Consider the following 20,997-nt stretch of genomic DNA (forward strand, 5'->3'; position numbering starts at 1 on the left):
TGAATCTAGTAAAGAGATTCTTCATTATCCTGAGCACCAGGCTTTTTCCCACACTCCAAAGCTGCTCTATTTCTGAATTAATAGACTACCAACAGGTGTGAAAATAGCAGCACCATAGCAGTTTGACAAAGGCCTGGCTGTTTATGGCCATTTCCCTTTGTGCCCCCATCTATTGGCCTTGTCTACAGCAGAAGCCCGATGCTGTTCTAGCAGTGATTGGCAAATGCAGGTGACCAGCGGTTAAGTTTAGAGCTTGATATGGGCCTGTCTGCTGGACCGCCAAAGGGAGCAGTGCCAAGGACTTATTGTCATAACTCATGCCCTCCTGCCTGTTGTCTCTGACATTCTTCCCCTATTTATAGCCTATTCCATCTCTTAGCCCATTCTCTCTTGCCCCCTTTCTTTTTCTACCCCTCTCTCTCTCTCTCTCTGTCTCTCTCTCTCTCCCTCTCTCAGATGGGAAAGGGGAGTGCCAGCAGGCTTTGTCTTTTTCTGAGGCAACCATTCCAGGCATAAAGGCTGGGGAAGGTGGCCCTGCTACTCTTTGTCCTGTGTCTACTGTGGTGTGAGCAGTGTATGATTTACCTGCAGTAACAGTCTGAAGAAAGGAGCCCCAACTCCAGATAGCCATGGATGATGTATATAAAGCAGCGGTAAGCGATGACTACGTTTATTGAAGAATTTCTGGAAAAAGAAAGGAGATAAAAAAAAAATTAGAAACTTAAGAAGTTGAATGTTTCTAATACTATCAAACATCAGTGAACAATATATTCATTTGTATTTTACAGGAAGGGCCTGTGTCATTTTGACTGTTCATAATTATCAAAAAGTTGTCTGAGTGCATGACTGCAATTGCTCAAGGTTAAATCAATTCATTGGGTTACTGGAACTTGACAGACATCTTTCCTTCAACTAATTTAACAATTTGAATATACTTTAAAATTTTAAAACTAATTGGTACATAATGATGCTAAAAATATCATACAATAGCTAGTGAAGGATTGAAGGGTCAGGAAGACAGCAGTTACTGAGATTAACAACAGCTAGTGTATGTGGTGTCTGGTGGCTAGGTGTTAACGCAGGCTTCAAAAATAAAACGGGTAACTTCTGAGTGTGAAGAATAGAGCTCGATCAGTATCCAAGGAATGACAACTTGTCACGGCAGATCAGATTACTGTTTAAAAGCCCCCAAGCCTTCAGCTGTTTCTCTTTCCTCCATGTAACAGGTTGAGAACTTAACAGAAGAACAGAAAAATGGTAAGGCTTACGTTCTCTGTGTCTATCTATAGATGAAGTGTTATAGGCTTCCATCTCTGTTTAGACCTGCTGCTATAACAACCACCCTCTAAAGTGCTATCAAGTCATGCCTGGTGTTGTGTGAACGTGTCTTTGGCAGAATTCCGCGCTGCGTTTGACATCTTCGTGCAGGACGCTGAGGATGGCTGCATCAGCACTAAGGAGCTGGGGAAGGTGATGAGAATGCTGGGGCAGAATCCCACGCAAGAAGAGCTACAGGAGATGGTGGATGAAGTAGACGAGGATGGTATATCAGCTATTGCTGATGCATTTGGGCCTGTGTTCCAACAGTAATATATAGCAAGAATATGAACAAATGGGTGTGGACACTGGCTCACCCAACATTTCTTCAGACACTCACGTTCATTTCATTTTTTGTTTTTTGTTCTTTACTGTTCTTTATGTTAGAACAGTCCTGTGAAGTTGTAATGGCATTCAGCCACATACACATTAGTGAGGTCATGTACTAATGTTGGATGATATATTCTGAATCACGAAGGCCATTCCAACTCATCCCACATGCACTGGATAGAGCTCCATCATGTCAGAGAATGCAGTTTTACTCCATCAAAGCTCATTTCAGGGAGCTATTATAACCCCAGCCTAAACTTGGCTTTGGCCATGGTGACCTTACACTCGCATGCAGCTGCTCAAGAGCATATTATTTTCTGCAAAAAATATAAAAGCTGTGTGTGCAAAGTTGAAAGTTGGTACCCACAGAGTGCAGCTTAAAGTAGATCAGTTCCCTCATTATAAGTTTATAAGTTTTGTCAGCTTATAAGTTAACACCTATGGAGATTACATGTAAATCTTTTGAAAAATGTATGACATATTTTCTATTTCATGGTTTGTTTTCCAAAATGATCAGCATATTAAGAGCAGTTTATTATAACTGGTTTCCACTTTGAAACTGAATGTAACGTTTTGTTAAGCATTTCCATGTTTTACTGTGTCTGCGTTTGCACAGGCAGTGGGACAGTAGATTTTGATGAATTCTTGGTGATGATGGTGCGCTGCATGAAAGAGGAGAGCAAAGGAAAATCAGAGGAGGAGCTGGCTGAGGTCTTTCGCATGTTTGATAAGTAAGAAGAGTATTAAAATTGATCACCCACTGTTAATCCTTCACTGATTCCAAATTGGTCGTCTGCAGCTTACTTCAGCAAAACCATTGAATGTCAATCTCTTTCTCTCTTTCTCTCTTTCAGAAATGGAGATGGCTATATTGATTTAGATGAGCTAAAAAACATGCTAGAATCGACAGGGGAAGCCATTACGGAGGATGACATTGAAGAGCTCATGAAGGATGGAGATAAAAACAATGATGGCAAGATTGACTACGATGGTATGTTTCCACTCAAGTCACTGCACAAACATATTTGGTAATTAAGTTAATGTCTAAATTGATTTTCATACAATGTTCTTGCTAATCTAATCTATTCCTGTTTATCTTATGAAACCTCCAGAGTTTTTGGACTTCATGAAGGGTGTTGAGTAAAACTCCTGCCTGACTGAAGACCTCCAATGTAGCTCTTCTGGCTCCATGTGTCCACCTCATCATTCCCTGTCCCAGAGATGGGACAATACCAGAGTCAGAGCTCTTAATTCAGTTTGGAAAACACACAGAAATATGGCAAACGTACAAATGTGTTGAGAAACATGCTAGGAAAATATGTAAATAATACTCATTACTGCCTATAATACATTGGTTCTGAAACAATACTGTATGCTCGAACTGTATATGTGAACATCTGGCAGTGATATTTTGACAAATAAAACAAAACGTATGATGTCTTGTAATTTAAAATGAATTTCCACACTACCATTTTGTTCTTTAGAAAATTAATTAATTAATTCATATTCTGTAACTGATTCATTCTGATCCGGGTGACAGTGTGTCCGGAGCCTACACCTAATTATTGGGCACAAGGCAGGAACACACTCTAGAAGGGTTCTGTCCATCACAGGCACTCACACATTCACATCTCTGGACAACTTTGTGCAGTGAGTCAGCACACCTCCAGAATGTGTTTTAGACAAAAAATGAAACTGAAGCCTCTGGAGGAATTCCACACAGACATTGTGAGAACACAACTCACAGTGAATCGAGGTGAGGAACAAACCTATGACATAGACACCCAAGGGATCCTGTGGCAGGGACAATTGCTGCAGCACCTCTGTCTCACAGATTATATTTATAAAACAGCTAGGTGTTGAAATATAAGGTAACCGCTGAACTGAGAATAGCTCTGTCCAACTACATCCAACCAACCTGTAAGGGTTTAATTTCTTACTGGCAGCTGGCAACAGGATGTACCGGTCATCAGCAGCTGCCAGTCATTAAGTGGCAGCCGCCAGTCAATAAATACAGTTGCCAGTCCATAAGTAGCAGCCGCCAGTTGATAAATACAGTCGTCAATCAGTCAGTGGCAGCTGCCAGTCATAAAGAACAGATGCCAGTCAGCGAGGGCAACCACAATTTGGGCAGTGGGAGCTGCCTATTACATGTATTCTCATCAGTAGTTGTCTGTACATTTTATAATTCCAGTCATCTCTAGTGTAGCAGGCTAGCCAGTTAGTAGTGAGATCTAATAGTATTCATTGCCAACTGAGAGTTTACCTTCATTTACCATTTATCAGTACCAATGGCCTATTATCATATTTACCATAATATCATTCATTAATTTATTATTTGTAACCGCTCGTCCAGTTCAGGGTTGCGGTGGGTCCAAAGCCTACCTGGAATCATTGGGCACAAGGCAGGAAAACACCCTGGAGGGGGCGCCAATCCTTCACAAGGCAACACACACACCCCTACAGACACTTTGGAGTCACCAATCCACTAAGTTTTTGGACTTAGGGAGGAAACCAGAGCACCCGGAGGAAACTCATGTGGACACAGGGAGAACATATCAACTCCTCACAGAGGGTCACCCGGAGCAGGACTCAAACCCACAGCCTCCAGGTCCCTGGAGCTACAGCACCCACCTACAGCACCCTCCATAATTATTGGCACTCCTGGTTAAGAAGTGTTCTTTGGCTTCTAATAAAAAAAGTTTTTCCTTAAATAATATAGGACAATAATGCAAAGAAAGAGAAAATCTAAGCTTTAATTCAAGTGCCTTTATTTGGTGGGAAAAAAAACACATTAAGAAATCTTTTGAATGAAATCATGTGTGTCACAATTATTGGCACACCTGGGGTTAGTACTTTGTACAACCTCCTTCTGCCAACAAGACAGCACTTAATCTTCTCCTATAACTCTTCACAAGATGGGAGAATACAGAAGGAGGGATCTTCGACCATTCCTCCCTCTCTCACCACAGGTTTTCTATTGGGTCTAGGGACTGAGATGGCCATGAGAGGACTTAGATTTTGTGCCTTGTGAACCATTTTTGAGTAGATTTGGCCACATGTTTAGGGTCATTATCTTGCTGAAAGACCTAGTGATGACCCATCTTCACGTTTCGGGCAGAGGCCACCAGATTCTGATTCAAAATGTCCTGATATTTCAAAGAGTTCATGATCCCATGTATCCTTACAAGGTTGCCAGGTCCTTTAGAGGAGAAACAGGCCCACACCATCACAGATCCTTCCAAATACTTAACAGTGGGCATGAGGTGTTTCTCTGCATACCCATCCTTGGTGTTACACCAGAGTTTTTGTTGCCACAAAAAGCTCTATCTTGGTCACATTTGACCAAAGCATATGGTCTCAGTTAAAAGCCCTGTACCGCTTGGCATACTCCACTCATTTACACTTATGAGTATAACTCAGAAAAGGCTTTCTCCGTGCATGCCTCCCAAACAGCTTGTTGACATGTAGATAGCGCCTGATGATGGGGGACCTCGTAACCCCAAAATGCTACCATTTGATTCAATTCTTTTACAGTGAGCTTTGGAGAACGTTTTACTTCTCTACCAACCTTCTCACTGTGCATGGTGGCAAGATACACTTGCGTTCTCTTTCAGGCTTTGTCACAGTTCCAGATGTTTTGAACTTTTTGATGACTTCTCTGACTGTAGATAAGGGCATCTGCAGGTGAGTGGCTATTGTCTTGTAGCCATTGCCTGATTTATGAAGGTCAACACACATCTGCCTTACTTGAATAGTGTGTTCTTTATTTCCCATGTTTAAGAGTGTGTACGAGAAATAGGCCTCTGTGTAACACCATATTTATACCCCAGGGAAACAGGACGTGATGAATTACTAATTAAAGGTTCCTAGATACTTTGATCCACTTCATACGCTACAGTAGAAATAGCCTAAATGGTTCAAATACATTTATTTTCAAGAAATTGTTATGGGTGCCAATAATTGTGGAACATGTCATTTTATAGGAGAATCCATCCGATAGTGGAGCCTAGGATTTTGGAGGAACAGTGCTGATTTCATCCTGGCAGTGGACCTATGGGCCAACTCTTTACATTTTCACAGATGATTGAGGGGGTGTGGGAACTTGCTGCTGTTCCCTGAGAGATTCTGTGGGAGATGCTCTGTGAGTATGGGGTGCCAGGGTCGCTCCGGCAAGCCGTACAGTCCTTGTACTCTCAGAGATTGAGTTGTGTTCGCATCCTCGGCAGTAAGTCAAGCTTGTTCAATGTGGGCATTGGACTCAACCAGTCCTGTGCCTTGTCTCTACTCCTGTTCCTGATATTCATGGACAGGGTGGTGAGGCGTAGCTTGGGACAGGAAGGCTTCCGTTGAGGGGCTCGTGAGATGGCATCTCTGCTGTGTGCGGATGCCTCCAGCGTTCACTTGAGCAGTTTGCAGCCGAGTGTGAAGCAGTCAGAATGTGGATCAGGACCTCCAGGACGTCTGAGGCCATGGTTATCTCCTGGAAACAGATGGCATGCTCCTTTCAGGTAGGGGGTGAGAACCTACCCCAAGTGAAGGAGTTCTCGGGTTCTTGTTCATGAGTGATGGGAAAAGGGACAGTGAGCTTGACCGTAGGTTAGGTGCAGCGTCTGTAGTAAAGCGGTCACTATACTGGACCATCGTGGTGAAGAGAGAGCTGAGCCATAAAGCAAAGTTCTCAATTTACCGCTCAGTCTACATACCCACTCTCATCTATGGCCATGAGCTCTGGGTAATGACCGAAAGAACGAAATCACGGATACAAGCGGCTGGGATGAGCTTTCTCCAACGGGTTGCTGGACATATTCTCAGTGGTCGGGTTCAGGCATCTGATGAGGATGCCTCCTGGAAAACACCCATTGGAGGTATACTAATCACGTCCAACTGGAAGGAGCCCCAGGGGTAGACCCAGGACATGCTGGAGGGATTATATCTCGCGGCTGACCCGGGAATGCCTGGGCCATCTTCCATTTTATTTTTCCCCCCATTAATGTAAAAACATATATCCATCTGCACCTTTGGTGTTGATAATTTAGTCAATATATTTGGATATTAAATATCCAATCACATGCATTTATACTGCTTAAATTCAAATGCATTAGTAGACATTTTCCTTTTTAATATTGCTTTATGTGTAAATGTAAAACATTTAGCATAAGACCAACAGTGCCTCATGCTTTCAGCTTCTAAAATAGCTTCTCTTTGGGTTGTACTCATCTGGAGTCATTTAAGTCTCATGTTAAACCAGTCCTTTTCAAAGCATTTATAATGCCAAGTGCAAAATGGCCCACGATTCCAATTAATTTCCCTGCAATGTGTACATTTTTCAAACTGCACAATTATTCAAGTGGACTACGTCCTGCAGCCTTTCAACCAAAAACCCATAGTCTGTCAAAATGCTTGATTTAAAAAGACCTAACTGAAAATGTAACTGATGCACTAACACTGAATAGTCTGAAGTTTTTTGTTTTATTACAGTATAATCCAGACAAGCTCACACAAGCAGTTAATGAACACTTCAGTAACAGGAAATGCAGAGATACAGGTCACCATCAGCACCTCTGGTGTCACTCAACTTAGGCACAGGCAGCAAAATAACTACAGGCCTCATCTCCATTTAAGCACCATCTTATGATTTAATCAGTGGCAAACATTTAATGGCTAAAACATGACCAAAGGACATTTTTTTTTTTTGGACAGTTGAGACTCAGGAATGCACAAACTGGAATGCCAATGAACAAACATTTCAATAATCAGTCAATCTTAAAAGTGTGATACACATTAAATGCTTATGTTATTTACCATGAGCTTGAAAATATAACAGTAGACACTTTCAACTACTGCTGTATCTCAGGTCTTACAGGAGAAAAAAGGAACAAGGACAGGAATATAAATCTATAAGATTTCATTAATTACAATGGGAGCAAGAAGAACTTCTAACAGAAGAGAAGCAGTTAAGCTCTATGGGTCAGTGCTAGCTTGGGAGGAAGCAGAGGGATGGATTTTCAGAAGAGGGTTTTAGTTGGCCATGGTGCCTTTGACAGCAGCAACAATACACTTGGCACTAATGCCAAACATGTCCAGCAGCTCCTGAGGTTTGCCGCTCCGGGGAACCCCACTAACGGCCAGTCGATGAACCACAATATTCTGCACATCCCCCACAGCTGACAGCACAGCTTCTCCCAAACCACCTGGATGAGGATGAGAGTTTTATTTTTAATATTTGGTTTATTTAAACATTGCTTCTAGGTGGTGAGTCAGAACTGAGACCTTAAAAGGATGTGAATTTTACACTTCAGTACACCTGACCCCAGTTCAGTTCTGAATTCACACAAGCTGCTAAGGCAAGTGGAGAACTGAGTTTAAATTTCCCTTTTAAATTTCACCATGTCACCTGTTATCGTAACATTTGTGGTTCAGTTATTGCATCTCCCCCTAAAGTTATACTGGTGTACTGAAATATCTACTGTTCAGATTAAGTCCTTAAAGTCCCAAAACTGTTGCCACAGAATCCAAATTGCTGCTTTTAAACAAGATGCCTCAGAAAGAGACAAAATGCCTTTAAGCAAGACCAGAAATCAGTTTACCCTCTTTGTAATGGTCCTCCACTGTGATGATATGCCCTCTAGTTTTAAGAGCACTGGCCACAATGGTTTCAGCATCCAGGGGTTTAATTGTAAATGGATCAATCACACGGATGTTCACACCTGAGGGACACAATATAGAGGATATTTTTAATAAAAACCTTGTACTGTATTGAACATAAGGAAATGCTTCTTGTGCATAGAGCCATGTGCTTTTTGTATGTTGTAAGAAAACTTTCAGTAGAGGGCGCCAACCTTCTTTGGCCAGCTGGTCATGCGCTGAAAGGGCTTCATGCAGAGTAACTCCAGCACCAATCACAGTCACCTGATCAGTGTCAGACTGGCGCACCACCTAGAGGACAGAAACAGTGAGCTACCAAACATTCACGATCCCTCTAGACCAGGGCTGTCATTGTGGCCTGCTACGTTGTGACACATTATATTCAGTTCACTGTCAGGTGGGCCACACCACAAAAGCTTAGTATTAATCAACATCAACTCTTACATGTTTCAGTGTCATATAGAAATCACAATTTGAACATACAAAAGGATCAAAATGTGCAACTCATTATAACAAACTGTTTAATCATGTTGACCCTTAGTTTTTAAAAACCATACACTTGGTAGTTGTGCTTGTCCTAATTTCTGGTAACAAATACAAAAACTGAATCTCAGACATAACAGATAAAAGATTAAATCTGTCATTCAATACAGTTAATCTAGAAGTGCCAGGGGTTGGGCTTTATGCATCACCACCTGCTCGCATGCTTCACACCAATTCTGACTCATGCATTATATATAATATTTAAAAAGTATACATGCACCAAGTTCACAACACACCACCAACAAGCACTTCTTGTTTGAACATTTACCTTGGCCTTGCCAACTTCAAATTTCTCTTTTGGCTCATAGATGATCTGTGTGTCTGGCCTGCTGGTCCTGATGAAACAGATGCCCTGAAAAGAGAAGTATCACATCTAGTTAGTGTACACAAGGGGATTTTGCATTAAGCCAGTGCAAGAAAAGGGGAGAGAACACACGTTTCCATATATTCTCCTTGATTGTAAAGATGTGTTAAACAGCACACTTGATTTAACAATAACAGGCAAAACTAGGTACTGGATAACCTCAAATACTGACTACCACAGTAAGATCTGAAATGAGAAACCAACAAATTTGTTTTCATTCTAATTTCGTTGTGTGTAATAGCTGAGCAAATTAACAAGATAAATCTTTTTAAAATTTCATCCAATTGCCTAAAGCATTTGCACACTACTAGTAATTCAACTAGAAAAGTAGTTCGCACCTTTGTATTGGCAGCTAATTCCACAGCCCTCTCAGTGGACACACCATCACTGGGGTAGAACACTGTGCATGTTGGAACAGCACGAAACATTGCAATGTCCTCCAAAGCCATCTGAGAGGGGCCATCCTCACCTGACAAAGAGGTAAAAAGGTTGAAATCCTAACAAGAAATTATAAAGGAACACACCCAACAGATGAAAAATTCTTACCGATTGAGACACCACAGTGGGAGCCTACAAGGTTGACATTAGACTGGGAAATGGCTGCCATGCGGATCTGGTCATAGGCACGAGACAGGAAGGCAGCAAATGTGCTGGCAAACGAGACTGTGCGGTCACGAGTAGCACAACCAATTGCTACACTCACCTACATAAACATAAAAAAATTGATAATTACCTCTTTTACTCAGAAGTATTTCTGTCTTCTTCTGAGACAGTGAGTGAGCAAAAGGAGACATTAGATTTGTTTGAGCAATACATAGCAAGGAAGAACATGAGTGAATAGTGAAAGATTTAAGCTGCAACTGATTATGGTTCAGTGTGAAGACAAAGCTAAGTACTCAACCAATGGCTAATACACATCCACACCCTTCATCCATCAGTGTCTCAAACTGCATTCATACTTACCTTCACTGAACTTTTACCCCTACTTGTAACTAGGGGTAAATATGGTCACATACAGTCATTCACAACGAGGTTTACACTTTCATGCACCATTTCCACTGGTGAACTAATGAAACCAAAATCAAGTGTATTGTATAAACATGAGCACAATGTACTGTACAATGTACTGCCTGTATTTTGGAACATATTCCAAACGTATGTTTTAAATTAAATACAGCTAATACTACACACCATGTTTTGTTCAGCAATGAAGCACTCAATGTAACGATCAGGATGGGCTTTCTTAAACATATCAGAAAAGGTAGAGTTTTTGGTGTCTCCATCCAGTGCCACAACACGTGGGCTGGCATCACCCATCTTCCTTAAGGCCACACCGTAGGCTTTCCTGGTAGAAATCTGTAAAAACAAAACTAGTGTTTAGTCAGCATCCAAGGAAGTGCACCAATTCAGCTACACTGGGCTTATTACTTACTAAGGATAAGATAGTACTAGTACTTAGTGTATTCATCAACTACTATAAAACTGGCAAGCTCTAGGGAGATGTATTAATATCAAGTGTCAATATACAGTTTCAGTTTAAGGGTTAAAACGAACATAAGCCTGAGAGAAATGCACAGGACACAATAAGATCTTTCTTGTTGTGAATAAACAAAGTGTAATACTGTTTCTTGATCACCTTGTCCCCAATCTTGTATTCTGGAGCACAGAGAAGCTTGATGGGTTTGTAGTCTACAGGAGCTGCGTCTTCATTTGGCAGCTCAGGATGGAGGGGTTTATTTGGTGCTTGAATCTGACTCTTGAGATGAGCAAGTAGTCCACCTACACGGTCCTTAGGAATGGGCTTGCCATGCCAGTTATCCTGATCTTCAATTCCTAAAACCAGAAACACATGAAAACCATTAGCAAACAAAAATATCCAAATGTTTGTGAATTTGTCTACTTGTGCACGAAGAAATTCAGTCGTGCAAAGGCGGCCGATACAATTGCCACAAAAAATAATTGACCAATAGAATGAAATTCTGGAGCAGTTGTACTTTCCCTCGAAAAGTCATAGCATGTGCCAGCTACAGTGGAATTGTGCACACTGAGCACAGATGTGGAGCAGCAAAATTGCTTTATCTGAAGAGTGAGCAGTATTCTACACTTGATTCAATAAGACAAATGAAGTGATTTTTTTTTTTTTATTTAAAGATAAATTATAAAAAAATCTAAAGCTTTGACAGAAGAGTAGAGGTTTTTGCTGTTGCAAAGGGGCAATTCTTGGTACTCTTCATTCGAGGGGAAACTCAAAAACCCCAGTCCTTATCCACATTTTTCCCCCTATAGGATGTTACAGCTTAGACTAAAATAACCTTGTTAAATTGGTGTATTCTGATCTATGAGGGGTATTCATAAACTATAAATATAATCTACTAATCCTGCAATGAATGTTAGTGGTTCTAGCAAGTGACACTGAGGTGGTAACGTTTTGTTGCAATTGCTATGAAAACTAAACTCTTAGGGAACGTTAACAAAAATTGAGCATCACGCTGTGTCCGACTTGTTTCCAAGACATTAGTAATACACCCTACAAGCAGGATGAGTGATTTATTGTTATTCATTTATTTTTAAACCTTTCCCAAAATAAGATCTTGGAGAACAATTCTGATGTAAACAATAATCATTTTCCTGAAAAGAGGAAAAGTAACCGTGACAATATAACATGTATATCAATTTAAAGGTGACCCCATAGGAAAATAAAATATAATAAATTTGTTTTACTTCATATCAATATTGAGAACTATTTGAAACAACTCACCTTCAAGACCTTTGCCTTTAAAGGTTTTGGCAACAATAGCCGTGGGCTTCCCTTTAAAGTGCTCAGCATGCCAGAGCGCTTTGCACAGCTCTTCCACATCATGCCCATCAACTACATAGGTATTCCAGCTGCAAAGGCATAAACATATTCCAACATGTAAAAACAAAAACCCTAATGCATAATTACTACAAAATACAAATTTTTTGGAAGTCTCTCATTTAACCAGTGGTAAAATACAAGGTGTTTGAAAGGTGAAGATGACCTATCAAATATTTACAAGAAACTGTAAATTTCTCACCCAAATGCCTTGCAGCGCTCTTGGTATGTAGCCACATTATGTTGCAGGGGAGCAGCTTCACTCTGGCCCAGACGGTTCACATCCAGGATGGCCACCAGGTTGTCCAAGCCATAGTAAGACGCAAAAGCCATGGCCTCCCACACAGCCCCCTCAGAGCACTCACCATCTCCAAGCAAGCAGAATACACGGTAGCTAAAGGAGTGGGAGTTGGGTTATAAATATTGCATTATACTGACCGAAACACTGAAGTGCTTTTATACCTGGATCATAACATGTGATATAGGTTAGTCATTGTACCTTGATTTGTCAAAGTGCTTTCCAGTGTAGGCCATTCCACATGCAGCGCCCAAACCCTGACCCAGAGATCCTGTGGCTACATCCACAAAAGCCAATTTCTGTAAAGAATAAACAGCATCAGTTAACAAAAGAGCAGGTCCTTGCATCAATAGATCACTACGTTTTTGGGTGAGTTAAATTAAAATAAAAATAAATAAGCATGGCAGTAATAATCCTAGTAGTTAAAGTTTATTCCAATGGCATTTTAGTCACAGCTCCAGGGATCTGGAGGTTCTGGGTTCGAGTCCCCCTTCGGGTGACTGAGGAGTTTGGCGTGTTCTCCCTGTGTCCGCGTAGGTTTCCACCAGGTGCTCCGGTTTCCACCCACAGTGCAAAAACATATGTTGGTAGGTGGATTGGTGATTCAAGTGTCCATAGGTGTGAGTGTCACCCTGTGAAGGACTGGTGGGGTTGGGGGGACGAGTCAGTACTAGGAAATGCCAATAAATGACAAGTTTGATATCTGATGCCAACACAGTTCGCAAATAAATTTGCATAAATAGAGGGGGACGTGGGTTGTTTCATTCAATCTTGTGTTAATATGATTATATTGTTTGACAGCACAGACTGCAACGTGTAACCTGTAATGCTTTACACTACATAAGAAAAAGTAATTATTACTGTAAAGAGTAACTTTGTAAAACAACCTTAAATACTGATTGCTATTCACTATCATCCATCATGCTTGTAAGGTAAACAAAATTATATTGCAATATTAATACTTACAGGTGTAGGGTGGCCTTCAAGTTCACAGTCAATCTTGCGCAAGTTGAGCAAGTCAGCCTCTTTCACATAGCCAGCCTCTACCCAAGCTGCATAAAGGATGGGAGCAGCATGACCCTGAAATGGGGGTTAGACAAGTTACATTTCATAACTTTAAAAAGATGCACAAAACTACAGGAACTCTTGGAAGACTGAAATCTAAGCATCTAAATTATTGAATAAAATTGTGATCCAATTAATTATACAATGTTTACCTTCGACATGACAAAGCGGTCATTGCAGGCATTGCGGGGGTCATCAGCTTTGTAGCGCATGGTGTGAAAGAACAGCACCGACATGATCTCAGCAGCGCTGCAACACGAGGTTGGATGCCTAAACATTCAACACTACAGTCAGCAACCAGCCAATCAACCATTAACTATTAGCTCAAACATTGCCACATGTTAAACACAAACACATGCATGTTATCATCCTGATATCCAATGTCAACATCTTGTAAAATATATTGATTAAGTATGATCATATTACACTAAAATGTTCTCTTTGTACCATGCTGTTTTTCTTTATACGTGGAATGTCAGTAGTAGACTATTTATTGGCCTAAATTGTTTATTTAAACAACTTTGCCTGATTAAGTCTTATACCAGCTGAAGACTAGAGTGCCATCATTTAATTTAAGGAAAAAAAAAAAAACCCTGAAGGCCTAACTAATTCTGACTGTTGATTTAGCGAGCATAAAGGTATGATTCACTGATAGATGAATAACAAGTTAACATCTAGTTGTTTTGCACTAGAAAAAGCTAAAAATGAGATTCAAGACTATGAAACTAAAATTTAGATAAACAAAATTCACATTAACTTAACATTACAAATGAAAGCAGCAAAATGGAACTTGTGCATTTTTTCCTTTCTCAAAAACATTCCTTTAAAAATCTACCCCCAGAAAAATGTAGATTTTGTACAACGGTCGGTTTACTGGTTGCAAAATAGGCCGAAGGAAGCCACAAGATTTAAGAGCAGAGAGGTTTGGAAACCTGTCATGCAACTATCAGTGAGGACAAAATCTGAAAGATGAGGTTATTGCCCAAATACCAAAACAATACATGCATTTTCGTGTTATTTCACATCACATTCAAGTTTTAGATACACAGCATTTCATGAATGAATTTACCATCCAGGATTCGACAGATCTTTATGCTGAAATGCAGAAGAGAATGAAGTGAGCTAAAGCCTCTGATGAGCATACATTTCTGAAGGAAGAGAAATGAAGTGCCATTCTTTTGAGGCACCATAAGGAAGCAGTAAGGTTACAGAAGACAAAACGTTTGTGGGCCGTTAAACAATAAAAAGAACGCGGAAAAAAAAATCAAAGGCGGAAGTATCTTCAAGTGATAAGACAGTGGACAGTTAAAATAAGCTGCCATTTACCTATTTCAGGTTTCGCTCATGAACGTGGCTCTCCATGTTTAAACTCAACCAAGTTTCAAATTGTAAAATATTGGCCCTCTATGCCCTCAATGACAAGACTTTACAGAATATACTGCAGTTACTGTGCTTATTTCCAAGCCTTTTGTATATAGGTCATCTTACACAGAAAGGGCAGTTCATAGTGTACCTCAGATGGAATAGATTGTTAACCCCTGTATGCCTTGAAGGTATCAATACAAACTGGTCATGTAGTCAGCCTATAAAGTCTACACGCCTTGGGCGTAATAAACCACATACGGATGGATCCACGTGCGTTGAGCCCATTAATCACAACGCAAAGCGGAGCACGTCCACATGCACGTGATAACATTGAGTGAAAACGGCGTGATGGAGTGCTAGTGCAAGAGAAGCACGAATACAAGGTTGTTGTGTGCAAGCGATTTTCATGAATTTAAGTAGTGCACTTTGCCCAAAGAGAAACCGGCGTTTCTACGTTTCTTACGAGAGCACAGCAGGCCGAGTTAGCGGCTTAAGCCAATTTTCCCTGCGCCGCATGGAGGGCCAAGTTATGTTAGGACTGACTACTAAGACCTACTGAGTTATAACAACGAACAAGTGTTTGTCAGAATTAAGTGTACGTAATAAAATAACTGACTGTATAAGGACCCAATGAGTGAATTAATGAACGAATGAATGAATGAATACCAAACGTGAACACGAGCCGCATACAGTACGAGCTAATTGCTAACAGCTAGTGACAGGAGTCGACTCCGAAACAATTCGATTCTTCTAGTCCAGGTTTTCAACGACAGAGTCGTCTACAAAGCCTTGGACTCGATTCCCAGAACAATTCGAGTATGCATGTCTGAAAATTTGGTCCACAGCAAATATTAACATTCTCGCGGACATTTGCTTTAAATAAAGTGGAAGTAACCCATAAACGTAAACTTTTATAATCTGTAAATGCTAATGCCCTAAGAGTATAATTAGTTACAAATTAACAAGTTATATTTGGTTAAAACATCCCACCCAAATTTAATTTGTCAAGAGTAATTACACTGTACGCGCTAAACAGTCTTCCATTAAGCGTGTAGAATCGACTCCAGGAAACGACTCCCATCAATTGGAATCAGAACAGAATCGACTTGAAATAACTCTGAAAAATTACAAGCTCAGATCTTACAGCAACAAACATATGCAGAATTTTTATACAAATAAACGTCGATGTGCGTACGCCGTGGAAGATCACTTTAAGCAAACAAAATTGTAGTTAGCTATTTGGACCCACTGCACAAACTCACCCAGAATTGGAGGCGCATGTTGCATTGATGGAGTGAATCCTCAACTTGTTAGCAATGTCCTTCAGGCCCTGCAGAGTTTTCTCGTCGGGTTTGTGATAGTTTTCCATGTTTACGGTTGTGCGTGAAAGACGAGTCTGAAATAAGTTGTTACTGAAAGGTGACTGAGAGTTTAAGGGTTGTTATCGTCGTCCCACTGTAAGACAGAATGAGGGAGCGCGAACTGTAATGGCGCAGCCTCTTTATAAAGAGACCTACTCCGCCCATGGAGATTCTCATTGGACGAGGCAGTCATAGAGCGATATGGGGCTCCAGAAATTATTAGGGGACTGCTCTGAAATCAGAATACTTTGTGGGGATTTTTCTCACAGAAACAGATTCTAGAACAGCGCCACTATAAGGAAATTGTACAGGCACAGTGGAGTTGCCAGAATGGAGTCAGACTCCAGCAGATTAATCTGTTAAATTAAAATAATTCCGTTTCTTTATAGTCCGGTATTCAATACGAGGAAGTTTTATTATAGACACTAAAAGCACAATTAAATAAATAAATAAAAATAAAATAACTTAATAATTTCAACAAAAAACGTTCCCATACCGAAATAATGTGTCCCCATGTTTCTACACTGATTATTTCAACTCCAGCAACAGGAGACTATGCAGAGTAACAGAAGGACATTTTTTGTAAGAATAGAACTGCAAAGTACACCTATATGGTAACTGGAGATGATAAAATGGAGTGCAGAAAAAGGGTGCGTGGGTTTTGGAATATTTTAAACATTGGCCTGTCCCTTTAAAAGGGGAGTGAATAAGGAAACAGCATGAGTCAACAAGGAAGTGCTGAATTTTGCCCTCTCATTCTTACACAGGAATAAATGTAGTAGGGTGTGTAATTCCTACACCCAGACTATATGCATTCATATATATATATTATTAATAATAATAATAATAATAATAATAATAATAATAATTTACAACTTCTTCTTGCTGTTTACAGTCATATTACATATTTTAAAAAACTAGATTACAAAATATATAAGATTTCAATGACTGATAACACTTTAATTATTTAAGGTGCCAATAATAATAATAATGATAATATTAAAATGTAGAATGAGAATAATGAATTTTTCTTCACAGATTATTAGTTAAGATGATAAGATGTGTTATCTTGGAAAACTATAGTAATTCTAATCCTCAGATTAATTTATTGAAAGGTATTCTGGTATCGTTAACTATTTATATAATTAAGAAGTACTAGTAAATTCTATGTTAATTTATAACAGTAATGCTGAAAGATGAGAAAAATATCTATGCAATTAATCTGACTAAAATTGTGATTGGCAGCAGGTAGTGTCGCATTCACACAGCTCCAGGGGCCTGGAGGTTGTGAGTTCGATTCTCGCTCCGAGTGACTGCGAGGAGTTGGTGTGTTCTCCCCCTGTCCGCGTGAGTTTCCTCCGGGTGCTCCAGTTTCCTCCCACAGTCCAAAAACACACGTTGGTAGGTGGATTGGCGACTCGAAAGTATCCGTAGATGTGAGTGTGTGAGTGAATGTGTTGCCCTGTGAAGGACTGGCGCCCCCTTCAGGGTGTATTCCCGCCTTGCGCCCAATGATTCCAGGTAGGCTCTGGACCCACCGTGACCCTGAACTGGTTGAGCGGTTACAGATAATGAATGAATGAATGAATGAAAATTGTGATTGTAATTTTCAGTAAATTATGCGCCATGTTTCAAAAATTATTAAATTATTAAATAGAGTTCCTCAGTTAAAATTTAAAACCATGTCAAATAACATGAAATATGGACAAAACTGTAGCTTCAGATGATAAACTTCATTTGTTTTAAAATATGAAAGATCACTAACACAGTGATGGATATTAAAGCTAAACCAACAATGTTTGTAACAAGACACCACATACAAAAACATTAAATTCTCTACTTAATTTTAAAATGGAATTCATTTATTATAATATTATAATAAGAATGTCTGATTCATCAATGTGAAGCATACAAACTTTGCTTGTACTCTGTGGCCAGAACTTTCTGAAATAAGGCTGTAGACTTTATGCAGTATGGTCACTTTTAATGGTCTTCTTGTTCTGTAGAGTCTTGAAATTCCTGAAAATGATAGCACACTGTAAAAATGAGAACTCCCATAAACCTATCTTTGCTTTTCATGATTCATTCTGATTCTAATCATCAGCATCAACAGCACCTAACGTGTTTAAAGACAGTTATACATATGTAGATCTTTGTCTGTGCAACTATCTCTGAAGGCAGTAGAGAGGTTTATACCTTGATTCTTTCCTGAGCCTCATTCCTCTCATCAGAGGAGATAGCTTCCTTGTCTAATCTTTCGAGAAGTGGGAGATGTGTAAGCACAAAGAGACGATAATCTTCTATCTCTGACAGAGGGTTCTCAGCTATCACAAGAACCCGGAGTGTGGGTGCAACTCCTATCAAGCTTTGCAATGCCTGCTGGGACACTACCAAGTTGCCCCTAAAAAAATAAAAAAATAAAATATATATAATAAAAAGAGAGGGGGCGGAGGGTGGAAGAAGGTCCACTGGTAAAAAGAATGTACACAAAAATACTGGTTTTATCTAATCCTTTAAAAGATTCCCTTTAAATAAAGCAGATATCTATTTTATTGTTTCCCATACAAAGATACATAACTGTTCCAAGTTTATTCAGCTAGTCCAAGCAATTGTCACAGTTAAAACATATCTTTTTCTGGTTGTGAATTACACCTCTCACATACCTGATATTAAGGTACTGCAGAGAGTTCATACAAGAACTAATTCCATCAAGTGTCTCTAGCTGGTTGTCTCTGAGATGAAGAGTTGTCAGGCGCTCCAGTTTCTCTAAGCCTTCTAATTTTTTTATACGATTCTGAGCCTAGAAATTTGGGATGAAATCTTAGATTGTATGTTAAATATTATTTTTAAAAATTAATGCATATGTCCAGCATACCAGATAAAGATGACGTAAATTGGGGAGGTAAATTCCATCTGTAGTTTCTAAACAGTTTCCTCTCAGCTCCAGAGTCACAAGATTGGTCAGTCTGTGATATTCAAGGCCAGACACTCTCAAAATGCCATTACCTAAAAACCAAGTGGTCATGCGTATTAGTTAACAGCCCAGAGACACTATAATCTCAGTGCTGTGTTACAAATGCTGAATCAACCTCAAAACAAAATTTCAGCTGTGAAATATCTAAAGCACCCACCGATAAGATTAAGGCTTTCCAGAGCAGGCCCTCCAAGCCCCTCAGTATCACACAGACGATTGACTGCAAGGCTGAGCCACTGCAGGTAGGTGAGCTGGCCCAGAGGCTGACCTCTGAACCCCTGAAGCTGATTGCTATCGCCCTTTAGCCAAAGCAACTGGGTTAATGCAGCTAGGGGAGAAAGGTCTGTCAAGTAATTTGAGGAGATGTCCAGGAAGCGTAGATGGACAAAGGAACTCAGTAAGACAATATCTGTCAGACACCTGGTTAAGATAAAGAAGGCATGTTCATCTCTAAACACAATTTAACCTGACACAGACCATATCTTTGAAATGATAAATCTCTTTTCTGCATATGTACAATATATACTATATGTCCAAATGTTTATAGACACCTGCTCATTTAAAATTTCTTCTGAAATCGAGGGTAGAAGAAGTAGGTTTTTCTCTCTCTGGAAAACAGTGTTCTGTGGGGTTCACACTTAGCATTAGACATGGTGATTTTGGTCTTGAGCTGCTGCTCCAAAGCATTCCTTTCCATTGGTCAATGTTCATCTATCAAAATTATACAAACTGTAGATGTACAACAGAATGTCTGGGGGAGCAATAGGTGCAATAGTGCACCATTGGGATGTTTGGATACTTTTGGACATATAGTGTTTATTCATAATATAGCCTATATATTTCACTTATTGCAGCTTACTCAACCAGGGAGACTACCTGTCCTTTAGGTCAAGTTTGGCAAATGCATGAGCAAGTCCATTCCCAGTGTGGCAAAGTAAAGACAGGCCTTGAACAATCATGTCCTGAGTCAAAGGACAGGGCTCAATCTGAAAATAGAGCACTGTAATCAGTGATAAGGCTTTCAGATGGTACCCTCACAGTCTGAGAAATAATTTGTTAATGTTAATGTCTACAGTAACTCAATATATTAATGAGTGTTGGATCAAATGAAATAATTATCTATAAAGCTCTGTCTGAAGAAAAAAAAAGAACGATTTATGAACATCATTCTTTAACGTAATTTATTTAAACATTAACCTTATCCTGTTTTGACGTTTCATCCTCTTGATGTTCCTCGTTCTGCTCTTCTTCTCCTTCCGAATCCCCACGTAACATTTCCTCCTCATCAGACATATTTCACTTGGCTTTGATAAAACAGAGTAAAATAAAAATAGCCAAACAGAAAGTTTAAAGGTTTTCGGCTGTTAGCAATAAACTTTGAGTTACGTTTTTATGCATATGTGAATTTAAGGTAAATGTATATAAAATTAACAATATAGTCTTCAAAATATCTTATCGTATTGCTTACCATTCAAAATGTTTACATTGGTTACCGCGGTAACAAGAACTCGCGGAGCGGTTCACTCCAAAGTCATCTCGCCTGTGCCCTACTCCCTAATGCCTAGGGCAAAACGGAGAGGTAGGGCTAAAGGGTGAAATGAGACTCCGCCGTAGGCTACAGCCTCCACCAGAACCTGTACTCCACAAATAAACAGTGGGGGTGGGAAATACTGACCATTCACCATTCAAATAATGAATTTAGTTTCATTTTCGGAGCCAGACGAGCCGACTGTAACACATTTGTGTACAGAATAATCAGTAACGATGTAATTATAAAACAATATTGTAATGTAATGTGAATTTCAGATATTATGCTGATGTACATGTGTTCTGACTTAGAGTAATTAAATAAATATTCAATTTGTTGAAAAATTGTCA

General features: G+C 39.8%; 3 protein-coding genes across 3 annotated transcripts; 1 reads left to right on the top strand and 2 right to left on the bottom strand.

Annotated features, from left to right (window-relative positions):
* Nucleotides 1-529: 529 nt before the first annotated feature.
* Nucleotides 530-2,904, top strand: tnnc1b (troponin C type 1b (slow)). The gene is made up of 6 exons (XM_066671443.1): nucleotides 530-653; nucleotides 1,227-1,257; nucleotides 1,397-1,543; nucleotides 2,264-2,378; nucleotides 2,502-2,638; nucleotides 2,760-2,904. The coding sequence occupies exons 1-6, from the start codon at nucleotides 630-632 to the stop codon at nucleotides 2,789-2,791; spliced, it is 486 nt and encodes a 161-aa protein (XP_066527540.1). The 5' UTR covers nucleotides 530-629; the 3' UTR covers nucleotides 2,792-2,904.
* A 4,201-nt stretch (nucleotides 2,905-7,105) lies between these two features.
* On the bottom strand, nucleotides 7,106-16,269 carry tktb (transketolase b). Its single transcript, XM_066671873.1, has 14 exons — nucleotides 16,047-16,269; nucleotides 13,572-13,689; nucleotides 13,321-13,434; nucleotides 12,556-12,653; nucleotides 12,259-12,450; nucleotides 11,961-12,088; nucleotides 10,839-11,035; nucleotides 10,394-10,558; nucleotides 9,749-9,905; nucleotides 9,541-9,671; nucleotides 9,107-9,190; nucleotides 8,490-8,586; nucleotides 8,238-8,357; nucleotides 7,106-7,841 (listed from the first exon to the last, which is right to left on the bottom strand). The coding sequence occupies exons 1-14, from the start codon at nucleotides 16,151-16,153 to the stop codon at nucleotides 7,669-7,671; spliced, it is 1,881 nt and encodes a 626-aa protein (XP_066527970.1). The 5' UTR covers nucleotides 16,154-16,269; the 3' UTR covers nucleotides 7,106-7,668.
* A 1,762-nt stretch (nucleotides 16,270-18,031) lies between these two features.
* On the bottom strand, nucleotides 18,032-20,613 carry lrrc23 (leucine rich repeat containing 23). The gene is made up of 8 exons (XM_066673233.1): nucleotides 20,588-20,613; nucleotides 20,317-20,423; nucleotides 19,996-20,105; nucleotides 19,277-19,539; nucleotides 19,021-19,151; nucleotides 18,809-18,945; nucleotides 18,342-18,546; nucleotides 18,032-18,164 (listed from the first exon to the last, which is right to left on the bottom strand). Exons 2-8 carry the CDS (start codon nucleotides 20,410-20,412, stop codon nucleotides 18,129-18,131), a joined length of 978 nt encoding a protein of 325 aa, XP_066529330.1. The 5' UTR covers nucleotides 20,413-20,423; nucleotides 20,588-20,613; the 3' UTR covers nucleotides 18,032-18,128.
* Nucleotides 20,614-20,997: the final 384 nt, after the last annotated feature.

This window comes from Hoplias malabaricus, chromosome 5, assembly GCF_029633855.1.
Source record: "Hoplias malabaricus isolate fHopMal1 chromosome 5, fHopMal1.hap1, whole genome shotgun sequence".
In the NCBI taxonomy this organism is placed as follows: domain Eukaryota; kingdom Metazoa; phylum Chordata; class Actinopteri; order Characiformes; family Erythrinidae; genus Hoplias; species Hoplias malabaricus.

What these genes read in the sequence shown, in the direction of transcription:
- lrrc23 (XM_066673233.1), bottom strand. Translation starts at nt 20,412, where the DNA reads ATGTCTGATGAGGAGGAAATGTTACGTGGGGATTCGGAAGGAGAAGAA. An exon ending in AAACGTCAAAACAGGATAAG is followed by an intron (nt 20,106 to 20,316) that starts GTTAATGTTTAA and finishes CTCTATTTTCAG; the next exon opens with ATTGAGCCCTGTCCTTTGAC. An exon ending in GGAAAGCCTTAATCTTATCG is followed by an intron (nt 19,152 to 19,276) that starts GTGGGTGCTTTA and finishes CTTGGTTTTTAG; the next exon opens with GTAATGGCATTTTGAGAGTG.
- tnnc1b (XM_066671443.1), top strand. Translation starts at nt 630, where the DNA reads ATGGATGATGTATATAAAGCAGCG. An exon ending in GGATGAAGTAGACGAGGATG is followed by an intron (nt 1,544 to 2,263) that starts GTATATCAGCTA and finishes GCGTTTGCACAG; the next exon opens with GCAGTGGGACAGTAGATTTT. An exon ending in GTCTTTCGCATGTTTGATAA is followed by an intron (nt 2,379 to 2,501) that starts GTAAGAAGAGTA and finishes TCTCTCTTTCAG; the next exon opens with AAATGGAGATGGCTATATTG.
- tktb (XM_066671873.1), bottom strand. Translation starts at nt 16,153, where the DNA reads ATGGAAAACTATCACAAACCCGACGAGAAAACTCTGCAGGGCCTGAAG. An exon ending in TTGAAGGCCACCCTACACCT is followed by an intron (nt 12,654 to 13,320) that starts GTAAGTATTAAT and finishes TATTCTTTACAG; the next exon opens with AAATTGGCTTTTGTGGATGT. An exon ending in TTGAAGTTGGCAAGGCCAAG is followed by an intron (nt 8,587 to 9,106) that starts GTAAATGTTCAA and finishes TCTGTCCTCTAG; the next exon opens with GTGGTGCGCCAGTCTGACAC.